This window comes from Neophocaena asiaeorientalis, unplaced genomic scaffold, assembly GCF_003031525.2.
Source record: "Neophocaena asiaeorientalis asiaeorientalis breed wild unplaced genomic scaffold, Neophocaena_asiaeorientalis_V1.1 scaffold78, whole genome shotgun sequence".
Lineage (NCBI taxonomy): Eukaryota > Metazoa > Chordata > Mammalia > Artiodactyla > Phocoenidae > Neophocaena > Neophocaena asiaeorientalis.
In genome coordinates, this window is record NW_020175018.1 from 20209405 (window position 1) to 20234833 (window position 25429).

General features: G+C 53.1%; 1 protein-coding gene across 3 annotated transcripts in view; it reads left to right on the top strand.

Moving 5' to 3' along the window:
- Positions 1–25429, top strand: part of EHMT1 (euchromatic histone lysine methyltransferase 1) — a 76182-nt gene that overhangs the window by 41845 nt on the left and 8908 nt on the right. For all 3 annotated transcript variants that reach the window (XM_024762138.1, XM_024762139.1, XM_024762140.1), the window contains exons 15-24: positions 4178–4300; positions 9945–10046; positions 11607–11711; positions 17788–17942; positions 18721–18888; positions 19002–19146; positions 19497–19574; positions 20517–20632; positions 21762–21848; positions 22270–22348. In XM_024762138.1, the coding sequence (XP_024617906.1) occupies positions 4178–4300; positions 9945–10046; positions 11607–11711; positions 17788–17942; positions 18721–18888; positions 19002–19146; positions 19497–19574; positions 20517–20632; positions 21762–21848; positions 22270–22348 (1158 nt within the window). The remainder of the gene's footprint in view (positions 1–4177; positions 4301–9944; positions 10047–11606; positions 11712–17787; positions 17943–18720; positions 18889–19001; positions 19147–19496; positions 19575–20516; positions 20633–21761; positions 21849–22269; positions 22349–25429) is intronic.

Genomic DNA, 25429 nt, shown 5'->3' on the forward strand with positions numbered 1-25429 from the left:
TTCTGGGAAGCACATCGTCCACTCTCGGTGCTGCTGCTCTCTGGGACATCCCTCCCCTGGCCCGTGTTGGGGCCCCTGTTTCCCGGAGGCCACCCTTAAGCCACGTGTTTATCTCTGGAGCCTTCAGGAAATTTCCTTTCACCCGCGGGTCTGGAGTTTCCCCACAGCCCAGGTTCAGGTATGGGAGATTTTCTGTCTGGGCTCCAGGTCCCTCCGCAAGCGTCTACGTTTACCTGCTGCAGCTTCTGGACTCACGCTCTGTCCCGCTTTTCTGGGCGGCGCTCTCGGCGTGACCCTCGGCTCCTCTCGGGGTCTCGTCTGTGCTGCCACGTTTTTCTGTAGCCTCTGGGTCTTCCCACAGTGTTTGGAAGCTTTATACTGGTCTGTTCATTCTGGTCTTTCTTATTTCAGGTTTCCCTCAAATGCCTGGTGGATCCTGTTTGTTTGTAAAGGAAGGGACTGAAATGCCGGTGGTGGGCTCTTGGCTGGGGCCCGTCAGCTGGAGGTTTTTGTGTCGGGTGGGCTTCGGGATGGCTCTGTGTCTGGAGAGGACCGTCCTGTGGGCATCTCTGTTGGGGCCCTGGACGGACACCCCCCTCCCCCGGGTCTCTTGTCTAGTCACAGCTGCTCTGTGTCACTGTCGGCCTGGAGTGTCTGCTTCATCCTCTTCTCACCTGTGCTGTGTGCACAGACTAAGATGTGATTGTATGAAGTGTGGAGCCTGCTTTTGCATTGGTGTTGTACAGTGGGGTTACCTGTTGGTTTAGATTTCTAACACCCGAGACCCATTTGTCAGACCCCTCCCAAGTTTGGCTCATGCCAGAGGCTCCGTTTGGACAGATCTCTTTTAGTAGCTTGTAGCCAGCTTCTAAAAAGCTCTGTCTGACAGCCTTGGTATTTTAATAGGAATCTTCAATCTACTTATGCTTACTGTAACTTTTGACATTTAAAATTTATTTCTAATTTCTTATATTGTAGTTTTGATTCTCAGCCTCTTAAAACAAATATTTCTTTTTTTTTTTTTCTCTCTCCTTTGCTGCCTTCTTTTGGATTGACTTTTGTTTTGTCTCATTTCCTTTCTCTTTATTTGCTTGGAAGTTATAGTCTTTGCTTTCTTGCCTCCAGAGCTCACTCTGTGAAAGACTTGATTCTTCCTTTGGAAAAGGTAGTTTCACACTCCTTTGAAAGAATCTATTCCCCCCACACCCCAACTTTTTTTTTTTTAACATAAAAACGTGTGTGAGATACATACAGAAAAATCATTGAAACGTAGACGTCTTGGTTAATGAATGGTTCTAAAGGGACATGGCCTGATCTGCTTGCCCCCCAGAAGCACCATGTGTCCCTCCCCCGTGGCAGCTCTCCTAGCCTGTGTTGTGACGATCAGGTGTGTGTGTTTCTGCGCGCTCACAGCCCCACAGAGGTCCTCAACCCCATGGCTCAGCTCTGTCCACTTGTAAACCTCACACAGTGTGAATTCTTTGTCTGCCTCTTTCATTCAAAGAGCAAAAGCCTAAGAGTCATTCACTGATCTGCTGCCCCGTTTCCTGCTTCTCCCCACTGGCCGTGATAGCGGAAGACTGTCCGGGGCAAAGAACACAGGAGCTCTGTGTTCTGTTTTGCAGCTTCTTGTGAGTTGTAAGCTATTGCAGAATAAAACATGTATTTTGGAAAAAACCAATGCTTTATACATCAGCAATCTTTATGACTCTGTACTGTCTGCCCGGAGCCTGGAGGCGTGACCGTCTGACATCACTTCAGATTAGATTGTCAGCCTGGTGGTTAATTTGGTGACCCAGGCTGCAGACTCCCCGACTTGGGGGCTGTGTTCTTGTGTCCTTTTCTCCCCTAGAACCCATCCGACGTGGGACGGATTTCCTTTGCTTTGCCCCGAATCCGAGGGTATTGTTTCTTGGAGGCACAGCTTTGGTGGGTGCCCACCTCACGTGCCCCCAGAGGGGCTCTGGCCCTGGCCCCAGGCAGCAGGCACCCTCGCTCACGCTTGGGGTCAGTGGAGGAGCACCTGTGAGGAGTGGTTTGGGTATTTCCCGGTCTGTTTAATTTTCATGCCGAGGTCTCGCTGAAAACAGCTCCATCCAGGCAACTGCGGCACAGTGGCCCTGCCACAGGTGGACACTTAATTTAAATAACAACATTAAACGAAACCCCAGCAGGACGCATTCTGGGGCGCTCGGGTGCACGTCTGGTGTGCGGGGGCACGAGGTCAGGGGCAGCTGTGCGGGTCGCTGCCACTGACACCCTCCGGTACCCTTGGCCAGCCCCAGCTTTTGGCCGGCACCAGGCACGCCCGTGGTCAGAGTGACCTGCCGCGCGGCTCTCTGGGCCCGGGCCTGGGTGTGTCCCCACTTGTGGTCACTGCTTTGGCTTCTCCTACCTGGGCCTCCATCTGCTCGCCGACTCTGTCGCCATCCTGTCCCTCCGTGTTAGTGTTTGCTTGCATCTGGGGTCCATCTTGCCTGCTTTGCTTTTGCCTGCTCTGCAGGCTGTGAGCCCAGGAGGCATCTACTAATAGGAAAAGGTGCGTTTTCTAGCAGTCATGGGCCCAGAGGGGAGGACAGAGCGACAACCACTGCCCTGCCCCCTGGGAGCCCAGGACGTGCCGTGGGCTGTGCTCGCCCCGCACCTCCCTGGCCCTCTGTTCCCTCTGGGTGGAGGCCCTCCTTCCACCTCCCTCTGTGTCTCAGATCTCTCTGCGTTGTCTCCTGGCCCCCCCGCCTCTTCCTTGTGACGATCACTAGCCTTTGGGCTGACTTCCCAGGTGTGGTCCTGGGTTGCCCACATGTCCCTGTGCGGGGCCTCCGTGCTGGTGGGTGGGGCCGTCACTGGCCGGCGCAGGTTTCAGACAAGCACACCGAGCAGCCGTCCTCATACTCTACCTGGGTGTCGGGTGGGAGGGCCTGGGACCCTCTGCACCGTGCGGCCCATGGCTCTGCTCTTGGTCATCTGCCCGTCTGGGCCTCTCAGATATGGGCCCTGTCGGGGGCTGCCTGGCCTGTGGGCCCCTCCCTTCCGGGCCATCCCCCGGGCAGGCTTGCGGCCCGGGCTCTCGCACCCCTGGGTGGTTCAGGGTGGTTTGGGGGTGGGGGGGGTCTTGCCAAGTGTGTGCACCCAGTCACAGGTGGCATCTGGCCTTTCACCGGCAGAGGGCACATCCTGGCCTGTGCAGCCTGGCAGAGCATGGCCAACCCCACGCTGGCCTCGTTAAGCGCTACGCAGACCCCCACCCCGCACCTTTATCTCGTGTGGTTTTCCAAGTTTCGTTGTTAAAGTTAGCTGCTGTGGAATCCTGGCTCTACCTCGCGCTCAGGTTGGGCCATCTGACCTGTGTCCCCCACTCGTCTCCTACCTGGATGCCCCTGCTCTCTGACGTTAGCTCTGCTCCATGGGAACAGCCGAGTCTCCTTCACCATCCCTGACCACCTCAGTTCCCCTGGCTTTCCATGTGTACCATTCTAGGTCTATTTTTAAATTTCTTACTAAACTGGGTTACTTTTGTTTTTTAATTGCTAGTAGTAAAAACGATACTGTTTTCAGCCTTATAAGTATTAGCTCTTTAAAATGTTCAAACACTTGCTTTGCTGTTAGTGGAAAACCCACTTTAAGGTTGGGCGTTTCAGTTTCAAACAGATGATTTACCCAAGCATACTTCCTGGCTCGTTGGTTTCCAAGTACACACTCCATTGGAAAATGCATCCTGGGAATGAGTTTTTCTTCAGTTTGTTTTGGCAGGTGTTTAGAACAGCCAGAGACAGAGGTCTCTGAGGCCCCTGAGCTGGGGCCCCACGGTCCCTGCAGGCTGGGCCACCGCCTGCCTCCTGTCCCTGCCTTGCTGAGTCCCCTTCAGCACCCCTTCTTTGTCTGTTCTGGGGTCTCACCTTCTTTCTTATTTCTAAAAGTGCTGTTACTAATGTTACTGTAAGCATTTCTACCCAATTAGCTTAGAAATGAAATGCTCTTCTTGAACTAAAGTTTTGATAGTTACAGAATAACCATGTCTCTGAATTCTGCTTTGGAAGATTCAGGCTTAGTTGATAGAAAGACTTAGCGTAGCCCCTGAGATCCCTCTGTTTCCAAGTGCTGAGCCTGGGAAATGTTTCCTCACTGGGTGTGGCTGCAGTGGCAGCTCTCACACCTGAGCTGTCCCTTTTTTCACCAGGCGGGCGCCAACATCGACACCTGCTCAGAGGACCAGAGGACCCCGCTGATGGAGGCTGCAGAAAACAACCACTTAGACGCGGTGAAGTACCTCATCAAGGCCGGGGCCCTCGTGGATCCGAAGGTACTCACTGCTCAGAAGCACACCCCTGTTTCATGTAGAAGCTCCTCGTGAAGAGGAACAGGGCCGGTTCCTTGCTGGAACGTCTTCAGAAATTGGTAGCCACCAACCATCCACCGGGTTGTCTGGAAGTAGGTAGTTCACCTTACTTGGTTACCGGTTTATTTGTGGAAAATACTAGTGAGCACTGGATGCACTATGTCTGACGGTAGTCAAGCATCTGATAGGGAGTTTGTGTGCAGAGGTGTCCAGCTTCCTTCTTTGGATAGGCACACCTTCTCTCTTCTGTCTTCAGTTTGGAGCAGTTAGGCAAGAAAGAGAAATAGAAGGCATCCAGATTGGAAAGGGGGAAGAAAAATGATCTCTGTTCACAGATGACATGATCTTATATGTAAAAAATCATAAAGAATCCACACAAAGTATTGTTAGTACTAATAGATACGTTCAGGAAAGTTGTAAGATACCAAATCAGTACAGAAATGTCAGTTGTATTTCTATACACTTGTGATGAACTATCCGAAAAGGAAATAAGAAGACAGTTCCACTTACAATAGCATTGAGAAGGATAAAATACTTAGGAATAAACTTAATGGAGGAAGCGAAAGATTTGTACACTAAAAAATGCTGAAAGAAATTAAAGAAGACACAGATAAATGGAAATTATCTGGTGTTCATGGATTGGAAGAAGACAGTACATTCATCCCTCAGTATCTGCGGGGGATTGATTCCAGGACCACTGCAGATAGCAACCCGCCGATGCTCGAGTCCCTTAATAGTACAGTCAGCCCTCCATATCCGTGGGTTCTGCATCCGTGGATACTGAGTGCCGAGTGTATTGTTAAAATGTCATTGCTACCGAGAACGATCTACAGATTCAGTGCAATCCCTATCAGAATCCCAATGCCTTTTTTTTACAGCTTATAGAAAAACCCATCCTAAAATTCATAGGGAACCTTAAGGGACCCTGAACAACCAAAACAATACTGCAAAAGAACAAAGCTGGAGGCCTCACACTTCCTGACTTCAAAACTTATGACAGGGGCTTCCCTGGTGGCGCAGTGGTTGGGAGTCCGCCTGCCGATGCAGGGGACGCGGGTTCGTGCCCCGGTCCGGGAAGATCCCACATGCCGCGGAGCGGCTGGGCCGGGGAGCCATGGCCGCTGAGCCTGCGCGTCCGGAGCCTGTGCTCCGCAACGGGAGAGGCCACAACAGTGAGAGGCCCGCGTACCGCAAACAAAACAAAACAAAACAAACTTAATAAGACAGAGCTGCAGTAATCAAAACCATGCGGTACCAGCCTAGAGACAGACGTGTAGAAGAGTGAATAGAGTGCCCAGAAATAAACCCTCGCAGGTACGATCAAGTGATTAATGTTAAGGGGGCCCAGAGCATCCAATGGCAGGAGAGGGCATCTTTTCACAAGTGCTGGGAAAACTGGACTTCCACATGCAGAAGGATGAGGTTACAGTGTATTCAGAAATTATCTCAAAGGGGATCAAAGATCTAAACTTAGAGCTAAAATCGTAAAACTCTTGGAAGAAAACAGGAAAATCTGTATGACATTGGATTTGGCGATCATTTCTTGGGTATGACACCAAAAGCACAGAGAATAAAAGGAAAAACTAGGTAACGTAAACTTCATCAAAATTTATAAACTTTTGTCCATCAAAGGACACTATTCAAGAGAGTGAAGAGGCAACCCACAGGAGGGGAAGATATTCATAAATTCTGTATCTGATAGGGCTTTACTATCCAGAATGTATTGACAAGTCCTACCACTCAATAACAAACTCTAGCCCAGCTCAAAAATGGGCAGAGTGTGAGTAGACATTTCTCCAGAGAAGATATTTGAATGGCCAGTTAGCACGTGAAAAGATGTTCAACATCACTAGTCATTAGGGAAATGCAGTCAAAACCATGGTGAGACCCTTAGGACACCTATTATCTAAAAATCAGAAAATAAGTGCTAGCAAAGATGTGGAGAAATTGGAATTCTCATATATTGCTGGTGAAAATGTAACATGATGGCTCCTCAAACAGTTAAACATAGAAGTACTATATGATCCAGCAATTCCAACCCAGGGTATGTACCCAAAGAAACAGGAAGCACGGACACGGACAGGTATGTACACACCTTGTTCACAGCATTGTTTACAGTAACTAAAAGGTGGAAGCAACCCAGTGTCCATTGACGGGTGATGGATAAGCCAGATGTGGTCCATCCATATGATGGAGTGCTATTCAGCCTTACTTCAAAAAGGAAGGAAATTCTGACAAAGGCTGCAACACAGGTGAACTTGAGAACGTTATGCTGAGTGAAAGAAGCCAGACACAGAAGGACGAATATTGTATGATTCCACTTATGTGCGGAACCTGGGACAGGCAGATTTAGAGACTGAAAGTAGATTGGAGGTTACCCGGGGTGAGGGGGGGATAGTGTTGCTGAGTGGTGACCGAGCTTCTGCCTGGGCTGATGGACAGGCTTTGAGGATAGAGTGTGGTGATGGTACAGCTCTGTGAGAGCAATTCATGTTGCCACTGAATCACTCTAAAATGGTTAAGAGGGCAAGTTTTATGTCGTATACACACACACGCAATAACAATAAAAATGCTAAATCCCACAGCCCTTCAAATTAATACACATTTTTTCCAACAAAAAAATGATCGTCTGTTCATACTGATTTATCAACTCCTTGTTCCCATCAAATTAACTTCTCACTCGTTTTTCTATGTCATTAAATATTCTATAACGTTATTTCAAGTGGCTGTGTTGTATTTCATGATACAATTTGTGTCATTTTTTTAGATTTGCTGATAGTTTAATATTTATGTTATTTTCAGTTTTTATTGTACAGAATGCTTCAACAGACATTTCATAGCTAAATCTTGGCACGTTTGATTTCTTTAAGACAGATTTCTGGGTGTGTGTGTGTGGAATTGCTAGATCAAAATATATAATCATTTCTAAGGCTTTTGATCCCTCTCTCTGAATTGCATCCGGGAGTGTCTGAGCACTCGTTTCCCTGTACTCTTACAAGTGCCGATCATTACAGTTAAAAAAAAAATTAGCAATTTGATATGCAAAAATGATTATTTTTTTTTTTTACTATTTTAATTTGCTTCTCTCAAAGTGAACTTTTTTTGTATATAGTTATTTACATTTGTTGTGAATATTTTTTCAAGCTGGTATTTAGTCCTTTGCTTTTGGTGGTTTTTGAGATCTGGAAACCTTTAGTTTTTCTATGACTATCTATAGATAACTGTTATTAATCCTCTCCGTTAGGATGGGTGGGTGAGTTCTGCCCAGTTCTCGGCCAGGGGACGATTTCCCAGCCTCGTCACAGGAGCCAGCGCCCAAGCAAAGCACCACTGAAGAGGCAAGAGGTCAGTGTTCAGGGCTTTACAGAAGCAGCTGGAGCCTGCAGGACAAGTGATTGGAGGAGGTCTGGAGTAGACAGTTCACCGATGAGCTTGTTAGCAGCACTCTGGGTGCTGTAGAAGAAAGGGTCCTTGAAATCCAAGACCAATCAGAGAGACCATTCTGTCTGAAAAGCAGACTGTAGGACAACATTGAGCTGTCTGATGTGTAATTGGAGTCCCAGAAAGGAGAGAAAACCCAGTGGAAAAAAATTTATTGAAGGAAAAATGGTCATAAATTTCCCAAATTTGGTGAAAAATAACCTACAGATTCAAGAAACTCAGCAGACCCCGAGCTGGATAAATACTAAGGCTGCCACACCTAAACACATCACGGTAACCTGTCGAAACCGTAACACAGCCCCAGAAAAACACACAGCACGTGTAAGCGAACATTACGAACATTTGCCAACTTTGCATTTGAAACGACGGAGGCCAGGAGACAATGGAGTGATATTCTTATTGTGCTAAAAGGGAAGAAAAAAAACTCAAAAAAACTGTCAGCCCAGAATGCTACAGCCAGTAAAAGCGTCCTTCAGAAAGCACTTGTGAAATAAAACATTTTCAGGTACACAAAAGCTGATAGGACTTACCAGCAGGTTTACACTATAAAGCTTGTAGGAGGAAAATCCCGTTCTTGGGGAATGAAAATACTAGAAATGGTAAATACTTGTTTTCTTTAAGTTTCTTAAAAGACAGAGGCTGCTTAAAGCAAGAAGAATCTTGTAAGATGGAGTTTACACAAACTTGGAAGTAAGACAGGACAGCGGGAGCACAGGGGGAGCCAGTGGTGGATGTGAGCAGGGTCCTCGGGTTTTAGTTCTTTCCTGGGAGGGAATAAGTACTGACCTAAGTGGATGGGAAAGTTGAAGCCTGTGATCCCTACGGAACATTAAGGCAATAATTTCAAAGAAGTATAGCTTTCAGGAAAACTTTTTAAAAAGCTAGTAGAAGAAGTAAAACGGAATGTTAAAAAATACTTGTGTAACTAAAAAGCAGGAAAAGAGGAATAGAAACAGGTAGGACAAATAGGAAGGTGGTCATCTAATCCTAAAACCGTGTCGTATTTACATCCAGTGTCAGAGGACGAAGCCCTCCAGCCAAGGGCAGACGTTTGTCTGAGCCAGTGAGCAGGCGAGAACCAGCTCTGCTTCCCTGGAGAACACACGCTAACACGCGGACCAGGCTTGAGTGAGCAGGGTCAGGGCACACGTCAGGCACGTGGTAAACAGAAGAATCAAACACAAAAGGCAAAATTACAGAACTTTTGGAGGTTAAGAGGGAAGATTAGCTTTGTGATTCCAGCGTCGGGAAAGATTTCTTCAACAAGACAAAAGTACAAAAATGATTGATAAAGTCAAATGCATTAGAATTCAGAATTTCTGGTCAACAAAAGATGTCACAAGGTACATGACGGGCAGCTACAACCGGGAAAGGGTTTTGCAGCCAGAGGGCATCAGGGCCTCCTACAGATAAAAGAAAGTAACCGGAAGCAATGGGTGAGGAAGGTGACCAGGCAGTTCCCTGGAGAGGAGATGTGTGACCGGGATATGCCGGGAAGGCGCCTGCCTTTCAAGCCCCCAAGACACCCCATTCCCTGGCCGTAGAATCCCGTGAAGCCCACAGCTGAGCCCATCTGGGGGAGCAGCACACGCGTGTCATTGTTGGGGGGGGGTCTCGGTGTTGGGGGACCCCGTGGTCAACTCTTGCATGAGGAATCTGGGAAACGTATTGCAATGTTTGGTGAATATTGGTGAAAAACGAGTCTTCCTCGACCAAATGCACAAACTGGGCTAGTTTTACATCAGTTGTCATAAGTGAACTAGTGCTATGTGTTCTCTACAAAGTGAAATCTCCAAACCATAATGTTGAACTAAATATGAATTGCAGACAGGTATATGATATGTTATTTATAGACAATTTAAAAACATAAAGCCGTCATTTGTGGATACATACACATGTAGCAAAAGTATCAAGAGCGGTGTCAGCATAATAGCCGTTGCATTCAGACTGGCGATCTGGAAGGAGCCTTTTTGTTGAGATGGTTCAGTTAACGTGGCACCCTTAGTGTCCTTGAGAAGATGGAGCTAAAAGCCATCTAGGAGGTGTGCCCGGCGGCCAGCGGACGCAACCTGGAGGTGGTCAGCCGCCGTGACGAGTGTCAGGCTGCACGGCGAGCTTGCCCCATCACGCTGTGATTTCTCAGAACCTAAATGCATTTGTGTTGCAGGACGCAGAGGGCTCCACCTGTTTGCACCTGGCTGCCAAGAAAGGTCACTATGATGTGGTTCAGTACCTGCTGTCCAATGGGCAGATGGACGTCAACTGTCAGGTAAACCACCTCCTCCACTCGTGACGGCACCTGACGGGCTGGCCAGAGGTGTGGTCCTCCTTCGTGGTGATCCTGGCCCCTTCCACCCTCCGAGGCACCCCACCCCCCACCCCTGCCAGGTCCTGGAAGGCCTGGCCTCATCCTCCGCCCCCGTCCACCTCCCTCCTGGCCTGCCCACTGGCCGCTCGCCAAGCTCTGTGCCGCTGCCCAGCTGCAGGCCTGTCCTGAGGTGTCCGCCTGGGCTGCCCTGGTCTCCATGTGGCCTGTGTTCAGATGCTGCTACTTGAGCAGGGTCTCTGGCCTCCTGTGTGCCGTGCCACCTCCGTGGCAGCTCGTCGTCCCTCCCAGCACTGGCCACTGTTGGACATTCCACCTCCTTCCCTGTGTGTTTGCTTCTTGTCCACCTGCTGTCAGGACCCCGGTGTGGTGTTTGTGTAACCTGCAGTGCCTGGTTACAGAGCAGGTCCTGTGCGTGTCTGCTGAGCGAGTGAGTGGCTGGGGAGAGCCAATGAGGGTGGGGCCTTCTAACTCACCAGGGGCCCCTCCTGTCCTCCGAGACCCCCTTCCGCTCCCTAGGACCCCGCCCGCCCATGACTTGAAGCTCTGGGATGACCATCTCCCATCACAGGCACCCCGCCCCCCCATCTTCTGGCCCGCCATTGCTGCTAAGCCAGCTCACGTGCCCACCACCCTGGCTGTGAGAGCCTCCCAGACGGACCAGAAATGCGGCTCCCTGCAGTGTGGTTTCTCCAACCTCTGTTCTAGTGGGGTCCACGGGCCCCCTTCCCCTGTTTTGGTTTTTTATCTCCCACTCGGTCGGGTTTTATGAGTTTCTCCCCCCAGGCTGGGCTGTGTTGCCCCTGCCGTGTCCCCAGTGCCCATGGTAGGCCTGCAGGGGCCATCTCGCTTTAGTCATGGAGGCCGTGTGCATCCACCAGGAAAATGTGGCGACTGGAAAGTGGAGAATGTCGTGCTAGAGTGTTTGCAGAGTAGGAACTGGCACCGTAATACTCATTTCCTAAGAGTCGCCTCCGGGGTAGAGCAGCACACAGCCAGCTCATCACAGCCATGGCCCAGCCTGCAGGGGGTTCAGCCCCGGTGAGCTTCTGCTCCGGCCCTTGAAGAAGAGGCTGGGACTTTTCATGGCCTCCGTTCATCTCTGGGCCTGATGTCCATCCGTCTGTCTGTCTGTAGTTCTTGGCTGTTGCTCCTGCTTCGTGCCTGGAGTCTGTCCTGGGACCAGAAGGGTGGGCAGGTGCGTCCCGGTCAGTGCTTCCCGCCAGCCGGGCACGGACTCTGCAGCTGGGTCTGCTCCATGGCCTTCAGGCCTTTTCTTAGGTGACTCTGTCATGTGCGCACAGGTGTGTCGAGTTGCCCAGTGGGCCCTGCCTGCTCGCTGAGATCCCCAGGCAGCGCTCTGAGCCTCAGTTTCCTCCAACAAAATGGGGACTCAGGCTGGCTCCCGCCCCCTGGGGCCTCCTCGCAGGTCCCGAGTGATGAGTTGCCTCACGTCTTGTGTCTCTAGGAGCTGTGATGGATATTTGTTTCTTTTGAAATTAGGATGATGGCGGCTGGACGCCCATGATTTGGGCCACTGAGTATAAGCACGTGGACCTTGTGAAACTGCTGCTGTCCAAGGGGTCTGACATCAACATCCGGGACAACGTGAGTCTCCCCCGGGAGGCGGACCCTGGAGGACTGGGGACGGGTGTGTTGGGTGGCAGCGTCCTAGCACCTGCCTGTGGCTCTGACCTCTTCCCATTGAGTCGCCAGCCATGTGTTGACCCAGCGCGGTTTCCAGTGGTTATTTTGTGTGTCAGCCGGCTGCTGGATGTGAACCGAGGGGCACAGTTCCCTGAGACCTGCCCCTCGGGCAGAGCTGCATTTTTAGAGGTCTTTAGAGACACTGGCTCCCATGTCTGTGGTGACGTCCGAGGCCCCAGGGCTCGCCCCACTCCTGGGCCAAGGTCGGGGGACTCGCCAGTCCCTCTGGGCACAGCCCTCTGCTGTGTATCAGTGGAGCTGTTTGGTCACAGGCAGCGCCAGGCGCATCTGATGAACTCAAAGCGGAATTTCTCGGGCGGGCTTCAGGGACCCACAGAACCGGTGCGGTGGTAGGGCTGGCAGAGTTGGGGGGCTGCTCTGGCACAAGCCCCTGTGCTGCTTCCCAGGCGGAGGGACAGGGCTCCTGGGACACAGACAGGGTGTGGCCTGTGGAGCTGTGTCCACCTTTACAGCGTTACCCAAGCCATAAGTAGGAAGTCTAGCCACACGCTCGTTAAACTGATACTGGAATAAGGCAGGAAGGCATGCCCACCCCTCAGTTCGGAGCCCTTAGTGGACTGTTTGAAGAAAGGATGGGAGCAGTGGCTGGTCGGTCCTCCTGGCTGCTCCACGTGAGGACCCTCCCACACCCAGGAAACAGGAGCAGCAGCTCCCAGCCGAGGGCCAGGCACAGCTGGTTGGGGACGTCTTTGCCGACTCCACAGAGCTGGGCCCTGGGACGTGAGAGCAGCTGAGGGCCGGGAAACCCTGGGGGCTTCAGGTGAGGGTGGCGCGGAGGGAGGCGGCAAGGTCCGGGGAAGCTACAGCACACGGCAGCCACGCTCTGCCTTGTTCCTGGAGGGATGGGGTCGTGGTTTGGAGCAGCCTCGGCCCCGGGTGCTCGGGTGGGACTGGACCGTCTGGGCACACGGGCAGCGCGCGGCCTCGCAGCATCCAGCAGTGTAGGCTCTGGTTGTTCTGAGGGGTTGGAAGGACTGATTGAGTCGTGTGTTTGTTATTTATGTGATGAAACAGCGTCATTGTTTTATATCAGGAGCTCCATTGAAGTGTGGCTGGCAGACTGCGCTGTTAAAGTGTACAGTTAGATAAATTCTAACCCCAGCCACCGTCACACAGCCAGGACAGTGGATGCCACTTACCCCTCGGTTTCCTCCTGCGCCTCCTAACCAGCCCCCTTAACCAGACGTGACCAGCCCGCCTGCTTCCTGTCGCGGCCTCGCTCCTCGTAGTCCCATCCGAGCGTGGGTCCCCCTCCCTTTCTGTTGCTGCGAGAGGCCGTCCGCTTGCTTGTCCTGCGCCTGTGGATCATGGCCGGGCTCCCTGGTGGGGCTGTGGCCTTCCTGCTCAGGCGCTGCCACTCCTGTGGGTGCAGCCGTTTCCAGGGTAGGAGGGTCTGGTTCCTTTCCGGTGTCCCCAGCACTTAATGTAGTCGGCCTTATCTTCTTTGGTGAAGGGTCTGTTCAGGTCTTTTGCTCATTTATTACTGGATTGTTTGTCTTCTTATTCTCTAGTTTGGAGAGTTTTTGTGTATTCTGGATACAAGTCCTTTACCAGATAATGTGTTTCATAAATCCTAACCATTGTCTTTGGAGGAGCACATGTTTCTAATTTTGGTGAAGTCCAGTTTATCAGTTATTTTTTGTATGAATCCTGTGAAATCACTGCCAAACCCATGACCCTAGAGACTCTCTGTGTTTTCGATCGCAGTTGCTTAGGTTTAGGTGTTAATGTCCACACGTGGTGTGAGGTAGGGATCAGGCTCTTTCTTCTGGTGTGTGGACCTCTAGCTACTCCAGCAGTGTGTTTAGAAAGCAGCCTTTCTCCCTAGATTGGCTTTGCCCTGTGGCCGGACTCAGTCCTCTGGGCCTTGACCTGGGGTCTGTCTTAGTGCTGGGGTCGTGCTCTCTTGTTGAATGCAGCTTCAGGACCTGTAAGGAGAACCTTCCAGTATTAGCTTCCACTTCTCCCTCCCCAGCTTCATGCTGTCCCTCTCGTGCATTTTACTAAACAAACACCACAGTAGTGTTGTTCATTTAAACAACGGTGACCTTTGGAAAAGGCTGTAGTAATCCTGGCGTGTCAGCTCCCGTGGTCACCTCTTCCTCAGGTCCGTCCATCCACTGCTGTTTGCTTCTGTGCGTCTCATGTCCGTTAGCATTTCCTGCTGTGCTGGGCGGCTTGTGATGGATTCTTTCAGCTTTTTAATGCCTGCGAAGTCCTTATTTTCCTTCACTTTTTTTTTTTTATTTTTGGCTGCATTGGGTCTTTGTTGCTGCGCGCGGGCTTCCTCTAGTTGTGGCGGGGGGGGGGCTACTCTTTGTTGCGGTGCGCGGGCTTCTCATTATGGTGCTTCTCTTGTTGCGGAGCACAGGCTCTAGGCCCATGGGCTTCAGTAGCTGTGTCATGTGAGCTCAGTAGTTGTGGCTCACGGACTCTAGAGCGCAGGCTCAGTAGTTGTGGCGCACGGGCTTAGTTGCTCCATGGCGTGTGGGTTCTTCCTGGACCAGGGCTCAAACCTGTGTCCCCTGCATTGGCAGGTGGATTCCCAACCACTTCGCCACCAAGGAAGCCCTTTTCCTTCACTTTTGAAAGGTATTTTGCTGGATATAGAATTGTAACTTGGCAGTTTTTAATTTCAGTACCTGAAACATCCTGCTTTCCTGATTCTCACTCGATGCATTTCTAGTGAGCAAGTCTTGGTGGCATCCTTGTCTTCGTTTCTCTGTATGTACCACGTCTTTTTTCTTTCAGGTGCTTTAAGATTGTCTCTTTATCACTGGAGTTCAGCAGTTTGATTATGAGGCGGCTGGTGCTATGTGTGTGCACATGTGCGCTTAGGCTTCGTGGAGCCCCTTGGGCCTGTGGGTGCGGGGTTTATCAAGCTGGAAATTTCCTAGTCATTTTTTCCAGTGCTGCTTCTGCCCCTACTCCACTTCTCGAGGCCCCAGGTCCACATGTGCCAGGGTCTTGAAGTTGTTCCACGGCTCACTGAAGCGCTTTTCATTTTCTGAAATTATTTCTACACTCTGGATTTCTGCTCAGCTGGTTTTATTGCTCTGTGTTCAAGCTCACTAGCCTTTTCCTCCACAGCGTCTGTTATGCTGTTAATTCCATCCAGCGTGCTTTCATGTCAGTCGTCATGGTTTTCAGTTCTGAACATTCTGCTTGGGTCTTCTTGATATTTTCTGAAATGTGTCTCTCCTGAACACACAGTTATTCCAGCTGCTTTGATGCCCTCGTTTGCTGGTCTGTGTCAGTTCTGGGTTTGATTCGTTGGTTTTGCTCCTCGTTGTGGGTCACGTTTCCTGCGTCTTTGCACTCCTGGTAACCTTGCGCTGGACACGAGACGTTGCGAATTTACCTTGCTGGGAATTTCTGTGTTCCTGGAACTGTCGTGAGCCTTACTCTGGGTGCAGCAAAGTGACCTAGGAATGGTCTGGTCATTTTGGGTTTCACTTTCTAGGTTTGTTAGGTGGTCTGAGCAGGTCTCGGCCCGAGGCTGCTCAGCCCTCCTGTGTGGGGCCAGTGCTGAGCCCTCTACACCTGGCCTCAGGGGTGTGTCCTCCTGGAGGTCCAGGTTTGGAACGTACAGCCCTCCAGAGGCCTCTTTCCCAGCCCCACAGCCTGCTCTGCAGCCCTGGCTGCCCTGGCCTGGAGCCCGAGAGGAACAGTGAGCAGGTGGCCACAGGCCCCCTTTTGCTTCTCTCGGGGGCTCAGCCTTCCACTGCCTGGTGTCCAGTTCTTCCGATGCTCCTCTCGGGGGCACAGCCTTCCACTGCCTGGGGTCCAGTTCTTCCCTTGCTCCTCTCGGGGGCACAGCCTTCCACTGCCTGGGGTCCAGTTCTTCCCTTGCTCCTCTCGGGGGCACAGCCTTCCACTGCCTGGTGTCCAGTTCTTCCCTTGCTCCTCTCGGGGGCGCAGCCTTTCACCGCCTGGTGTCCAGTTCTTCCCATGCTCCTCTCGGGGGCGCAGCCTTCCACTGCCTGGTGTCCAGTTCTTCCCTTGCTCCTCTCGGGGGCTCAGCCTTCCACTGCCTGGTGTCCAGTTCTTCCCTTGCTCCTCTCGGGGGCGCAGCCTTCCATTGCCTGGTGTCCAGTTCTTCCCTTGCTCCTCTCGGGGGCTCAGCCTTCCACTGCCTGGTGTCCAGTTCTTCCCTTGCTCCTCTCGGGGGCGCAGCCTTCCACTGCCTGGTGTCCAGTTCTTCCCATGCTCCTCTCGGGGGGGCTTAGCCTTCCACTGCCTGGTGTCCAGTTCTTCCCTTGCTCCTCTCGGGGGGGCAGCCTTCCACTGCCTGGTGTCCAGTTCTTGAAAACTGTTATTGCACACGTTTTGACTGTTCTGTCTTACTCTGGTTCTTTCAGGTGTGGAGGGGGGTAAGCCCAGTGTGGTCCCTCTTGCCCCGTCTTTGCTGGAAGCCCCATCAGACGTGTAGGCCTGTTGTAACGTAGCTGGTGGACCTCAGAGAGGCTGGGAGACGGTACAGTCCCCCCGGCAGGAGGGCTTAGGGGCCTGGGAAGTTCTCAGAACCTAATTCTGGTGATAAAGTCACAAATCGTTCTGATGAAGGAAGGAGAAAAGAGGCCCCGAGGAGACTGCAGTTTCACCTAGGAGCTTGCAGATGTGCGGAAGGTGGAAGCCAGAGGGTAGAGAGCTTCTGAGGGTAATGCCCAGGAGGGGAGGCCAGCCAAGCCCCGGCTTCTCAGGACACCCCGGGGCTGACGGCAGGGCCAGCCCTTAGTTTTCTCTGTTGGAAACAGACCGATGATGTCGAGGGTGACAGACACACACCACTTAGCTCCTGCTTCGCTTCTGTCTTTCCTGAAGTTGGTTGAGCTGGAGGTGTGGGATGTACGCGGGTGTTGGGATGGGGCGCTGGGCAGTGCAGGGGGTGCCCCGGCCTCCCGGTCGCCCGGACGTGCTGTGCCCCTTGGTGGTGTGGGCGGCGCCCGGGGGCCCAGGCTGCGCTTTGGTCCCGGTGGTTCCCGAGGGGTCGGCTGTGTGAGCCAAGCACACGCCCTGCCTGCAGAGCAGAAAGAACAGGCAGCAGCGGCCCCATCTCTGAGGCTAACTCAGAGAAAGAGAACTGCTACAGCGTCACTGGTTACGTCCCTGAGGGAGGAAGGGAGACGGGGGGCTGGTGAGCGAGGGAGCAGGGGTGCGGGGGTTGGGTGCTGCTCCTTGGGCGGCTGGGCTCCTGGGCTGTCCAGCCAGCCGCGTGGGCGGGCGTGGCTCTCCTCGCGCTGTGTCCCCAGTGTGGCAGGTCGAATGTACGGTGGTTCTCGTTTAGACATTCTCTTGTTTTTAGGGTTATTCTTCACTGTTATCTTATGTAAGTTGTTTTTTATTTTCCTTCTCTTTCCACATTTATTTGTTCAAAATTGTAGTCTTACTAAGAAGAAAAATTGTAGTCTGCTAATAAACTTAATGTGAAAGATTTGTTACCACGTATATAATCTATACTTGGTAAATCATATATTTTACATATGGCACAGATATTTTTCGAATTTTTCTTTGCGTCATTTAAAGTTTTTAGTTTTTCATGAAATAAAATTTTTAATTAATCAAATTTGTCTTTTTCAAATTTTTTTTTTTTTACTCCCCCCCACCCTCTCAAAGAGCCCGGCGACAGGCCCGCAGGCGCCGCTGCCCGGCCTGCAAGGCCGATGGTTCCTGAGGCTCTTTTTCAAATCTTGTACAAGTATTCCTCTATCCTGCAATCATAACTGTGTTCCAGAGTCAATATAATTTAAAAAATAAACTATCCCTAGATGTTATATTACTTAATGTGTCGTGTTTAGGGTGGTCTAATTGAGGTTGATGTTTTCTTCTATCTTTAACATATTCTGTACTGTGATAATGTACTTTTATAACGAAAACAAGACAAAATGGAAAGGAAGCCTCTGTCGGGTGGGCCGCGCCGCCCCCTCAGCCTCACGTGCTTGTGTCTTCCGTGCAGGAGGAGAACATCTGCCTACACTGGGCGGCCTTCTCGGGCTGTGTGGACATCGCTGAGATCCTGCTGGCCGCCAGGTGCGACCTCCACGCCGTGAACATCCACGGAGACTCGCCCCTGCACATCGCCGCCAGGGAGGACCGCTACGCCTGTGTCGTGTGAGTGGCTCTGGGTGCTCTGGGGACTTTCTGTGGCGGACGAGGATCTTCTGTTCACACCTGCAGTCAGTGTGGCTCCGGGAGGATCGTGGTGAAGATCCCCAAATACGCAGGTCACACGTGGAGGGGAGCCCCGTCCTAACACCTCTGCTTGGGGCCAGAGGAGCGGCACCCACGGGAGGGCTGGAGGGCCAGCTGGGAGCCCACTACCACCACTGGAAGCCCCTCCTGCATCACTTTTGCCCGTTGCCGTCAGGTCCAGAGCCTTTGCTCTGCTCCTGGCGGTAGCTCAGGGAGGTGTGGCCCCCACTTCTCATCTCACGGGGGCCTGGGACTAGGGGATGCCCTGTGGTGGGGCCCTCGGCCTCTCAGATAGGGACCTTGGGGGCACAGGGCTCTGGCGCACCATCTGGCCCTGACTGGGTCAGGCCTCGGATTGCCTGCTGGGATTTAACTGAGTACGTGGCTGGCTAGGCATTGCTGCCCTTTTCATCCTGAGGGTGCCTTTGAACGGAAAAGCCAAGAAGAATCAAATACCATCCCTAGTTATTTACATGCTCTTCCCTTCAAGGAAAAGGAGGACTTTTGACAGTAAATGGGGGAGAAGAGTAATGATGTCTGTCCGTGGTGAGCGGAAGCACCGGCCGGTGAGCTGGTTCATCTGAAAGCGGATGCCGTCGCCTCCTTATTTTTACTGATCGTTGTCGTCCTGCGAAGCTCATCCTTGTATCTTTTGACTTAAGATCTGAATGTTCTGTGGACTTGCGTTTCCCTCCAGCCTCTTCCTGTCCCGGGACTCCGACGTCACACTGAAGAACAAGGAGGGGGAGACGCCCCTGCAGTGCGCCAGTCTCAACTCGCAGGTGTGGAGCGCCCTGCAGATGAGCCAGGCGCTGCGCGATGCGGCCCCTGACAGGCCCGCCCTGGTGGAGAAGACGGTGAGCAGGTGAGGAGCACGAGGCAGGGCCTGCCTCCGGGCGGGGTTGAGGGTCAGAGTGGAAGCCTCTCTGGGCTGGGCCAGGGCTCCCCGGGAAAGCTGACGGCCCCTTCCTGCGGCAGAGACATCGCTCGGGGCTATGAGCGAATCCCCATACCGTGTGTCAACGGTGTGGACGGCGAGCCGTGCCCCAGCAACTATAAGTACGTGTCTCAGAACTGTGTGACGTCCCCCATGAACATCGACAGGAACATTACCCACCTGCAGGTCAGCGGTGGGGGGGGCCCTGCTGTGGGATGTTGCCTCTGCGGCCCCCAGAGCAGCCTGGGCAGCGGGGAGGGGTGCCCTCAGGGCCGCAGTGGCTCTGCCCCGGTCTTTCCCCTCCTGGGGCTGTGCCCACCCAGTGTCTGAGCCTCCTTTCCTCCTTTGGGTCCCTCCCCAGCCCCTCCTGCGAGCCCCCGAGGCCTCGTGCCTGAGCGTTCTCTCCACACCCTCCTTCCTGAGGGGCTGCACGCCCCCGGTGTCCTCAAGAGTCAGAATTTTGAGGATTGTCACTGGAGTTGTGAACAGCACTGGGGGGCGGGGCGGGGCTCCATCTGACACGCCCCTCCCTCCAGTACTGCGTGTGCATCGACGACTGCTCCTCCAGCAACTGCATGTGCGGCCAGCTGAGCATGCGCTGCTGGTACGACAAGGTGAGCCTGCGTGGGGGCCTGGCTGGGGAGGAGCGACAGAGGCCGCCAGGGGACGGGGGCGGGACCGAGGCCGGGTATTGGGGATGGAGCCAGCATTCTCTGTGGGCCCTGGGGGTGGCCAGAGGGAACTGACTGGGCGGCAGAGGTGGCCATCCCTGAACCTGGCCTGGAGGGAGCCGAGGAGAGAAGGGCTCCCAAGGCCGGTTTCTGAGACGAGAGCCCTCCCTGGCTTTGGTTTGGGGAGTTCAGGGTGTCCTGGAATGGAGAGGGCACACAGGCCCGGCGTGGAGGCCACTGGCACAGAGTCAACATTACAGCCAAGGGGGCGTCAAGAGTGTCGTCCAAACAGGAGGCTCAGGTGTCGTAGGCAGGGCTGGCGGGACTCGGGTCTCCTGGTGTTTCCTGCGAAGCCTGGCCGTGCTGAGAGGGGGCAAGTTCTTAACTGTTCAGAGCAGCCACTGGAGCTGGCAGGGCCTCGGACGCGGCTGCACAGCCTGGGCTCAGCCCAGCGGCTCTGCTGCGTCTTGGGTGTCGGACAGAAAAGCGGTGACAGGTCCCTCGGGAGCTGGGGGTTTGCAGAGTGGCAGGTGGTGCTGGCAGGGGGTTCCAGGCTGGAGGCTGCAGAGCAGGAGTCCAGGGGCCCACGAGCTGATGGCCTCAGGGAGGCTGAGAGAGGATGACGGGGATGGGGGGAGGTCGACTGGGGCAGAGAGGCTGGCCACAGTCAGGGACCAGGGAGAGCTGTCCCAGAGGTTTCCAAAAGCCATGTAGATTCCTGGCCAGAGACTTTGCGTGGCCTTGGACAAAGCGTGAGCGTGTGGCCTTACCCTGTCCTCCCAGGTGTGGAGTTTGGCCAGTAACCATGCTTTCTGGGGCGGTGTTTTGATTTGAGGAGGCATGTTGGTGTCAGTTATTTAGCCCTTGCTACGCATCTGTCCGCAGGATGGCCGGCTCCTGCCCGAGTTCAACATGGCGGAGCCGCCCCTGCTCTTCGAGTGCAACCACGCCTGCTCCTGCTGGAGGACCTGCCGGAACCGCGTCGTGCAAAACGGCCTCAGGTGAGGTGCCGCGGGCTGGCGCCAGGGTCTCCGTGGTAAAGTTTGAAAGCAGTCAAGTCCCTTGGGCAGCTCTCTAGTTTCACGTGTGTGTCCACAAACGGGAGCAGCGTGTGTTTAGCGTGTGTGTGTTTGCACGTGGAGGTGGCTTTCTCGGAGCCCTTGGCCTCTGCTGATGTTATAGAGGTTGACGTAAAGAGCGGAAGACTTCCACGTTTCCTACCCGCTCAGACTTGGGTTCAGGTCAGACGGCCCGAAGGCAAGAGGCAGGCTTGCCAAGAGCTGTGTGGTCCAAGCTCACGAGGTCCTGATCTGGTGTGAACACTCATGTGGTTCCCTCATACCCACGTACTGAGTCTCATGTAAAACATGTTGCCACTTGGTACTCGGGCACTTGGTTCACTGACCACCCAGAGCCAGACCCTGGGGTTCTGGTCATGAACCTTCCCTCCGTGAACACGCTCGAGAGTTGGAAAATCAAAGGTTACGAGGGAAGATTTGTATCCTATGTAAGTTTAGCTGAACATGAACGTTACGGTATTTTGGGGTCTATTAATATCAGTGTAACCGTACAGCACTTGTGACCAGCCCATACTTCTGTGTCCTGGCGTGTGGCAGAAAGGCCTTGGGGGTGAGGACAGACATGCCACTGGACACACAAATGGCTGGCGGGATGCCCTAGCTCTCGGGGCCTGGGAGGGGCCCCGCAGCTGCCCCCAGGGGCCAGCTCAGCCCTGTGGTTGGCACGCTGCCCGAGCTCGCCTGCATTGCAGCCTGGGACCAGCGGGCCTGCTAATAACCCCTCTGGTCCTCGTCACACGTTGGCGATGAGGGCACTGAGGCTCAGGGAGAGCCGGGGGCCGTGTTCCACGCGCTGACCTCAGGCTGGTGTCTGAGGTTCCCCTGCCCCCTGAGGGTGTGAAGGATGCTGTGAGTGGCGCCTTGGTGCAGGGGCGGGGTTGGGGTGGGGTAACTCTAGGTGTCACTGTTGCATTGCATGTGAAGTTCTAACGCATCTCCAGACATGAAAGTTGTATTTTCTGTGTTTTTTACTCCTGTCACTTGTGTGGTAACATGAGTGTGAGCTGAGTGTGGTGGAACGTGGCCGTGAGTGGCTGATCCTGTTTTCCAGGACGAGGCTGCAGCTCTATCGGACGCAGAACATGGGCTGGGGCGTGCGGTCCCTGCAGGACATCCCACTGGGCACTTTTGTTTGCGAGTAAGTGAGGGCCCGGTCAGCCCAGGGCTGCTGCTGTCACGGGGGAGGGTGCGACTAGGAGTGCACACTGGCCAGTGAGGGTCCCCACGCTCACCGGGGAGGGGCTGCCTGGGCCTGGCTGTGCGCTCACGCTGCGGGCAGCCCCCGCCCACCTCTGCGTTTCTGCCTGCACTTTCTCACCAGCTCATAAGTTATTTCAGAAGATCCGTCAGCACTTCATGACGTGTAGGGGATGATCATTTTGGACCCCTGGTCAGATAGAGGGTTTCTGTGTCATCATTTTCTGGGACCCGGATGAAGTCCCTGTTCAGTCACAGGCAGAATTCTCAGTCATGTGGGCTCCGTCAGGGCCCCTGTGCCCTGCGTCTGGGTCCTGGGTGACATGCGCCTGTCACGTTTTCGTCTGCCTCCGCCTCCGCAGGTATGTCGGGGAGCTCATCTCTGACTCGGAAGCTGACGTGCGTGAGGAAGATTCTTACCTCTTTGACCTTGACAACAAGGTAATGCGTCCTGAGGGGTTGGGCGTAGAGCTGATGGGACTGTGCCGTGTGGAGGGGCCTGCTGGCGGGGCCCGGGCTGGTAAGGAGGCTCGCCCGCCAGACTGGCGCTGGGTCCCTGATCCCAGAGGTCCTGAGCTTGCCCAGCGAGCCTCGCGTGAGAGTGTGGGACCTCGGACATGTCCCTCCAGCCTCTGAGCCCCACCTTCCTTCTCAGCAAGGGTGAGGGCCGCCAAGAGTCTCGGGGGCCATGTGCACGGGGGTCGAGCCTTCGAGTGGAGTGAGGGTTGCACTTGTGAACAGGGTGGGTGAGTCTCTCTGTGACCCCGGTGCCCTCCCAGGTGCGGGTAGAAGAGCTGGACCCTGGCTTCGTCCGCTCTGGGCCCTGGTTCCCAGGGCAGTTTCTGAGCCATCGCAGGCTGCCCTGTCCTGCCTTGTCCTGGCTCCCAGGGTTGCTCCTTAATTCATAAACTGCTGACTTCAGACCTTCTAAGAACTCGCCGTCGCTGCCAGTGGGAGGGAGTTCAGGTGGCGGCGGGGAAACAAGTACTCTGTCCCCCGCAGCAGCTGCGAGACCCCTGAACAGCCACCTGTAGGTCGGGTGAAGCCAGGCGCTCCCCTTCCCATGCCTGCCACTCTTGGTTGTGTCTTCAGAGCGCCCTGCTCATCGCCTGACCCCGCGCTGCCGCCCCTGCAGCCACACCCTAAGGGGTCAGCATTTGTGAGACAAGTGTCTGGAAGAGGAGCCTGTGTTCCTGGAGGTTGCAGCCTGGGGCGCGGCTCTAGCCCAGGGCCGTGGGGCCAGGCTTTCCCCACGGCACCGCGGCCAGCTGCCCGGCCTGCACGCGCGCGCGCGTGCGTGGCACTGCAGCCGGGCTGGGTTTCCTGCCCACCTGTGTCTGCTGAGCAGTTTGCCTCTTACTGGTTTGCAGCAGTTCTTTCCATGTTCTGGATCAGTGCTCTTTCCTGACGTTTGACTTGCAGATATCTTCCCTCTGTTGCTTGTTTACTTCCTGACGATGTCTTTTAATGAACAGAAGTTCTTATTTTTATTATCCTCCAACTTTGCAGTCTTTTTATGTGTACAGGTGGGTTTCTATAACGTCCAAGACAAGTTTTTCTAAAACCCAGCTCACAAAGTTACACATTTATATTGTTTCCCAGAAGGTATATTTTGCTTTTCTGCTGAAGGGGATCAAGCTTTATTTTTTTCCCTGTATTGACATCTGTGTGACTGAGCACCATTTGTTGAAAAGATTGTCCTTTCCCCACCCCTCAGCAGTGCAGATTTTGTCCTAAATCAGGTGTCTGCGAGAGCTTGGGTTGGCCTCTGTCAGCCGACTGCCTTGGGCAGCCTGTACTGTATTAGTTATCCTAGTTTACCTCCCCTTACCTTGTGGTTCTTGGGAGTGTCTGCTCTTCTTGGTCTCTCAAAGTTTCCATATAAGTTTTAAAATCAGCTTGACAAGTTCCACAAAACTCCTGTAGGGATTTGATTGCATAGCATTGAATCTGTGAGCCAGATTAGATCATGGCATCGAACCTGTAAACCTCATTAGGGATCATAGTATTGACCCGTGAACCAGGTTAGGGTCAGAGCACTGACCTGTGAACCTGTTAGGGTCAGAGCATTGACAGGTGAACCAGGATAGGGTCAGAGCATTGACCTGTGAACCAGTTAGGGTCAGAGGATTGACCCGTAAACCAGGTTAGGATCATAGCAATGACCTGTGAACCAGGTTAGGGTCAGAGCATTGACCCATGAATAAGGATAGGGTCAGAGCATTGACCTGTGAACCCGTTAGGGTCAGAGCATTGACAGGTGAACCAGGATAGGGTCAGAGCATTGACCTGTGAACCAGTTAGGGTCAGAGCATTGACCCATGAATAAGGATAGGGTCAGAGCATTGACCTGTGAAGCCGTTAGGGTCAGAACATTGACCTGTGAACCAGTTAGGGTCAGAGCACTGACCTGTAAACCAGGATAGGGGCAGAGCTTTGAACCTGTGAATCCAGTTAGTGTCAGAGCACTGACCTGTGAACCAGGATAGGGTCAGAGCACTGACCTGTGAACCCGTTCGGGTCAGAGTGTTGACCTGTGAACCAGTTAGGGTCAGAGCACTGACCTGTAAACCAGGATAGGGGCAGAGCTTTGAACCTGTGAATCCACTTAGGGTCAGAGCATTGACCTGTGAACCAGTTAGGCTCAGAGTACTGACCTGTGAATCCGGTTAGGGTCATAGCGTTGACCTGTGATGGTTCGCTGGGCCATCTGCTCCTTCCCCTTGGGAGTGGTGACCCAGATAGCCGTGCGGGTCTGTGTGCTGGCCTGCGGGTGGACGCGCTGGTTCTGGCTTTTATGGCCAGGAGTGCACCTGCGGTGGATTTTCAGACTTGACTTCTGTGGATGTGAGTCTTTGTTTCTCTCGGTAAATTCTTGGGGGTGGAATTACTGCCGTCTGGTGAGTGTTCACTTACTGACTTTAGGAGAAACGGCAAACAGTTTCCGGAGGGCTTGTTCCCCCCCACACTCGCCAGCAGGAAAGGGCAGCTCAGACACTAATTCTGATGCCCCGTGATGGCAGCATCTTTTTTTTTTTAAATAATTTTTATGGGAGTACAGTTGCTTTACCATGTTGTGGTTCTGCTGTACAGCAAAGTGAATCAGCTATACATATACATACATCCCCTTTTTTTTGGATTTCCTTCCCATTTAGGTCACCACAGAGCACTGAGTAGAGCTCCCTGTGCTATACAGTAGGTTCTCATTAGTTATCTATCTTATACATAGTAGTGTATATATGTCAATCCCAATCTCCCAATTCATCCCACCCTCCCTTCCCCTCCTTGGGGTCCATATGTTTGTTCTCTACATCTGTGTCTCTGTTTCTGCTTTGCAAATAAGTTCATCTGTACCATTTTTCTAGATTCCACATATAAGCAGTATTATATGATATGTTTTTCTGACTTCACTCTGTGTGAGTCTTTAGGTCCACCCACATCTCTGCAAATGACACTATTTCGTTCCTTTTTATGGCTGAGTAATATTCCACTGTGTGCACCACATCTTCATTATATGGCAGT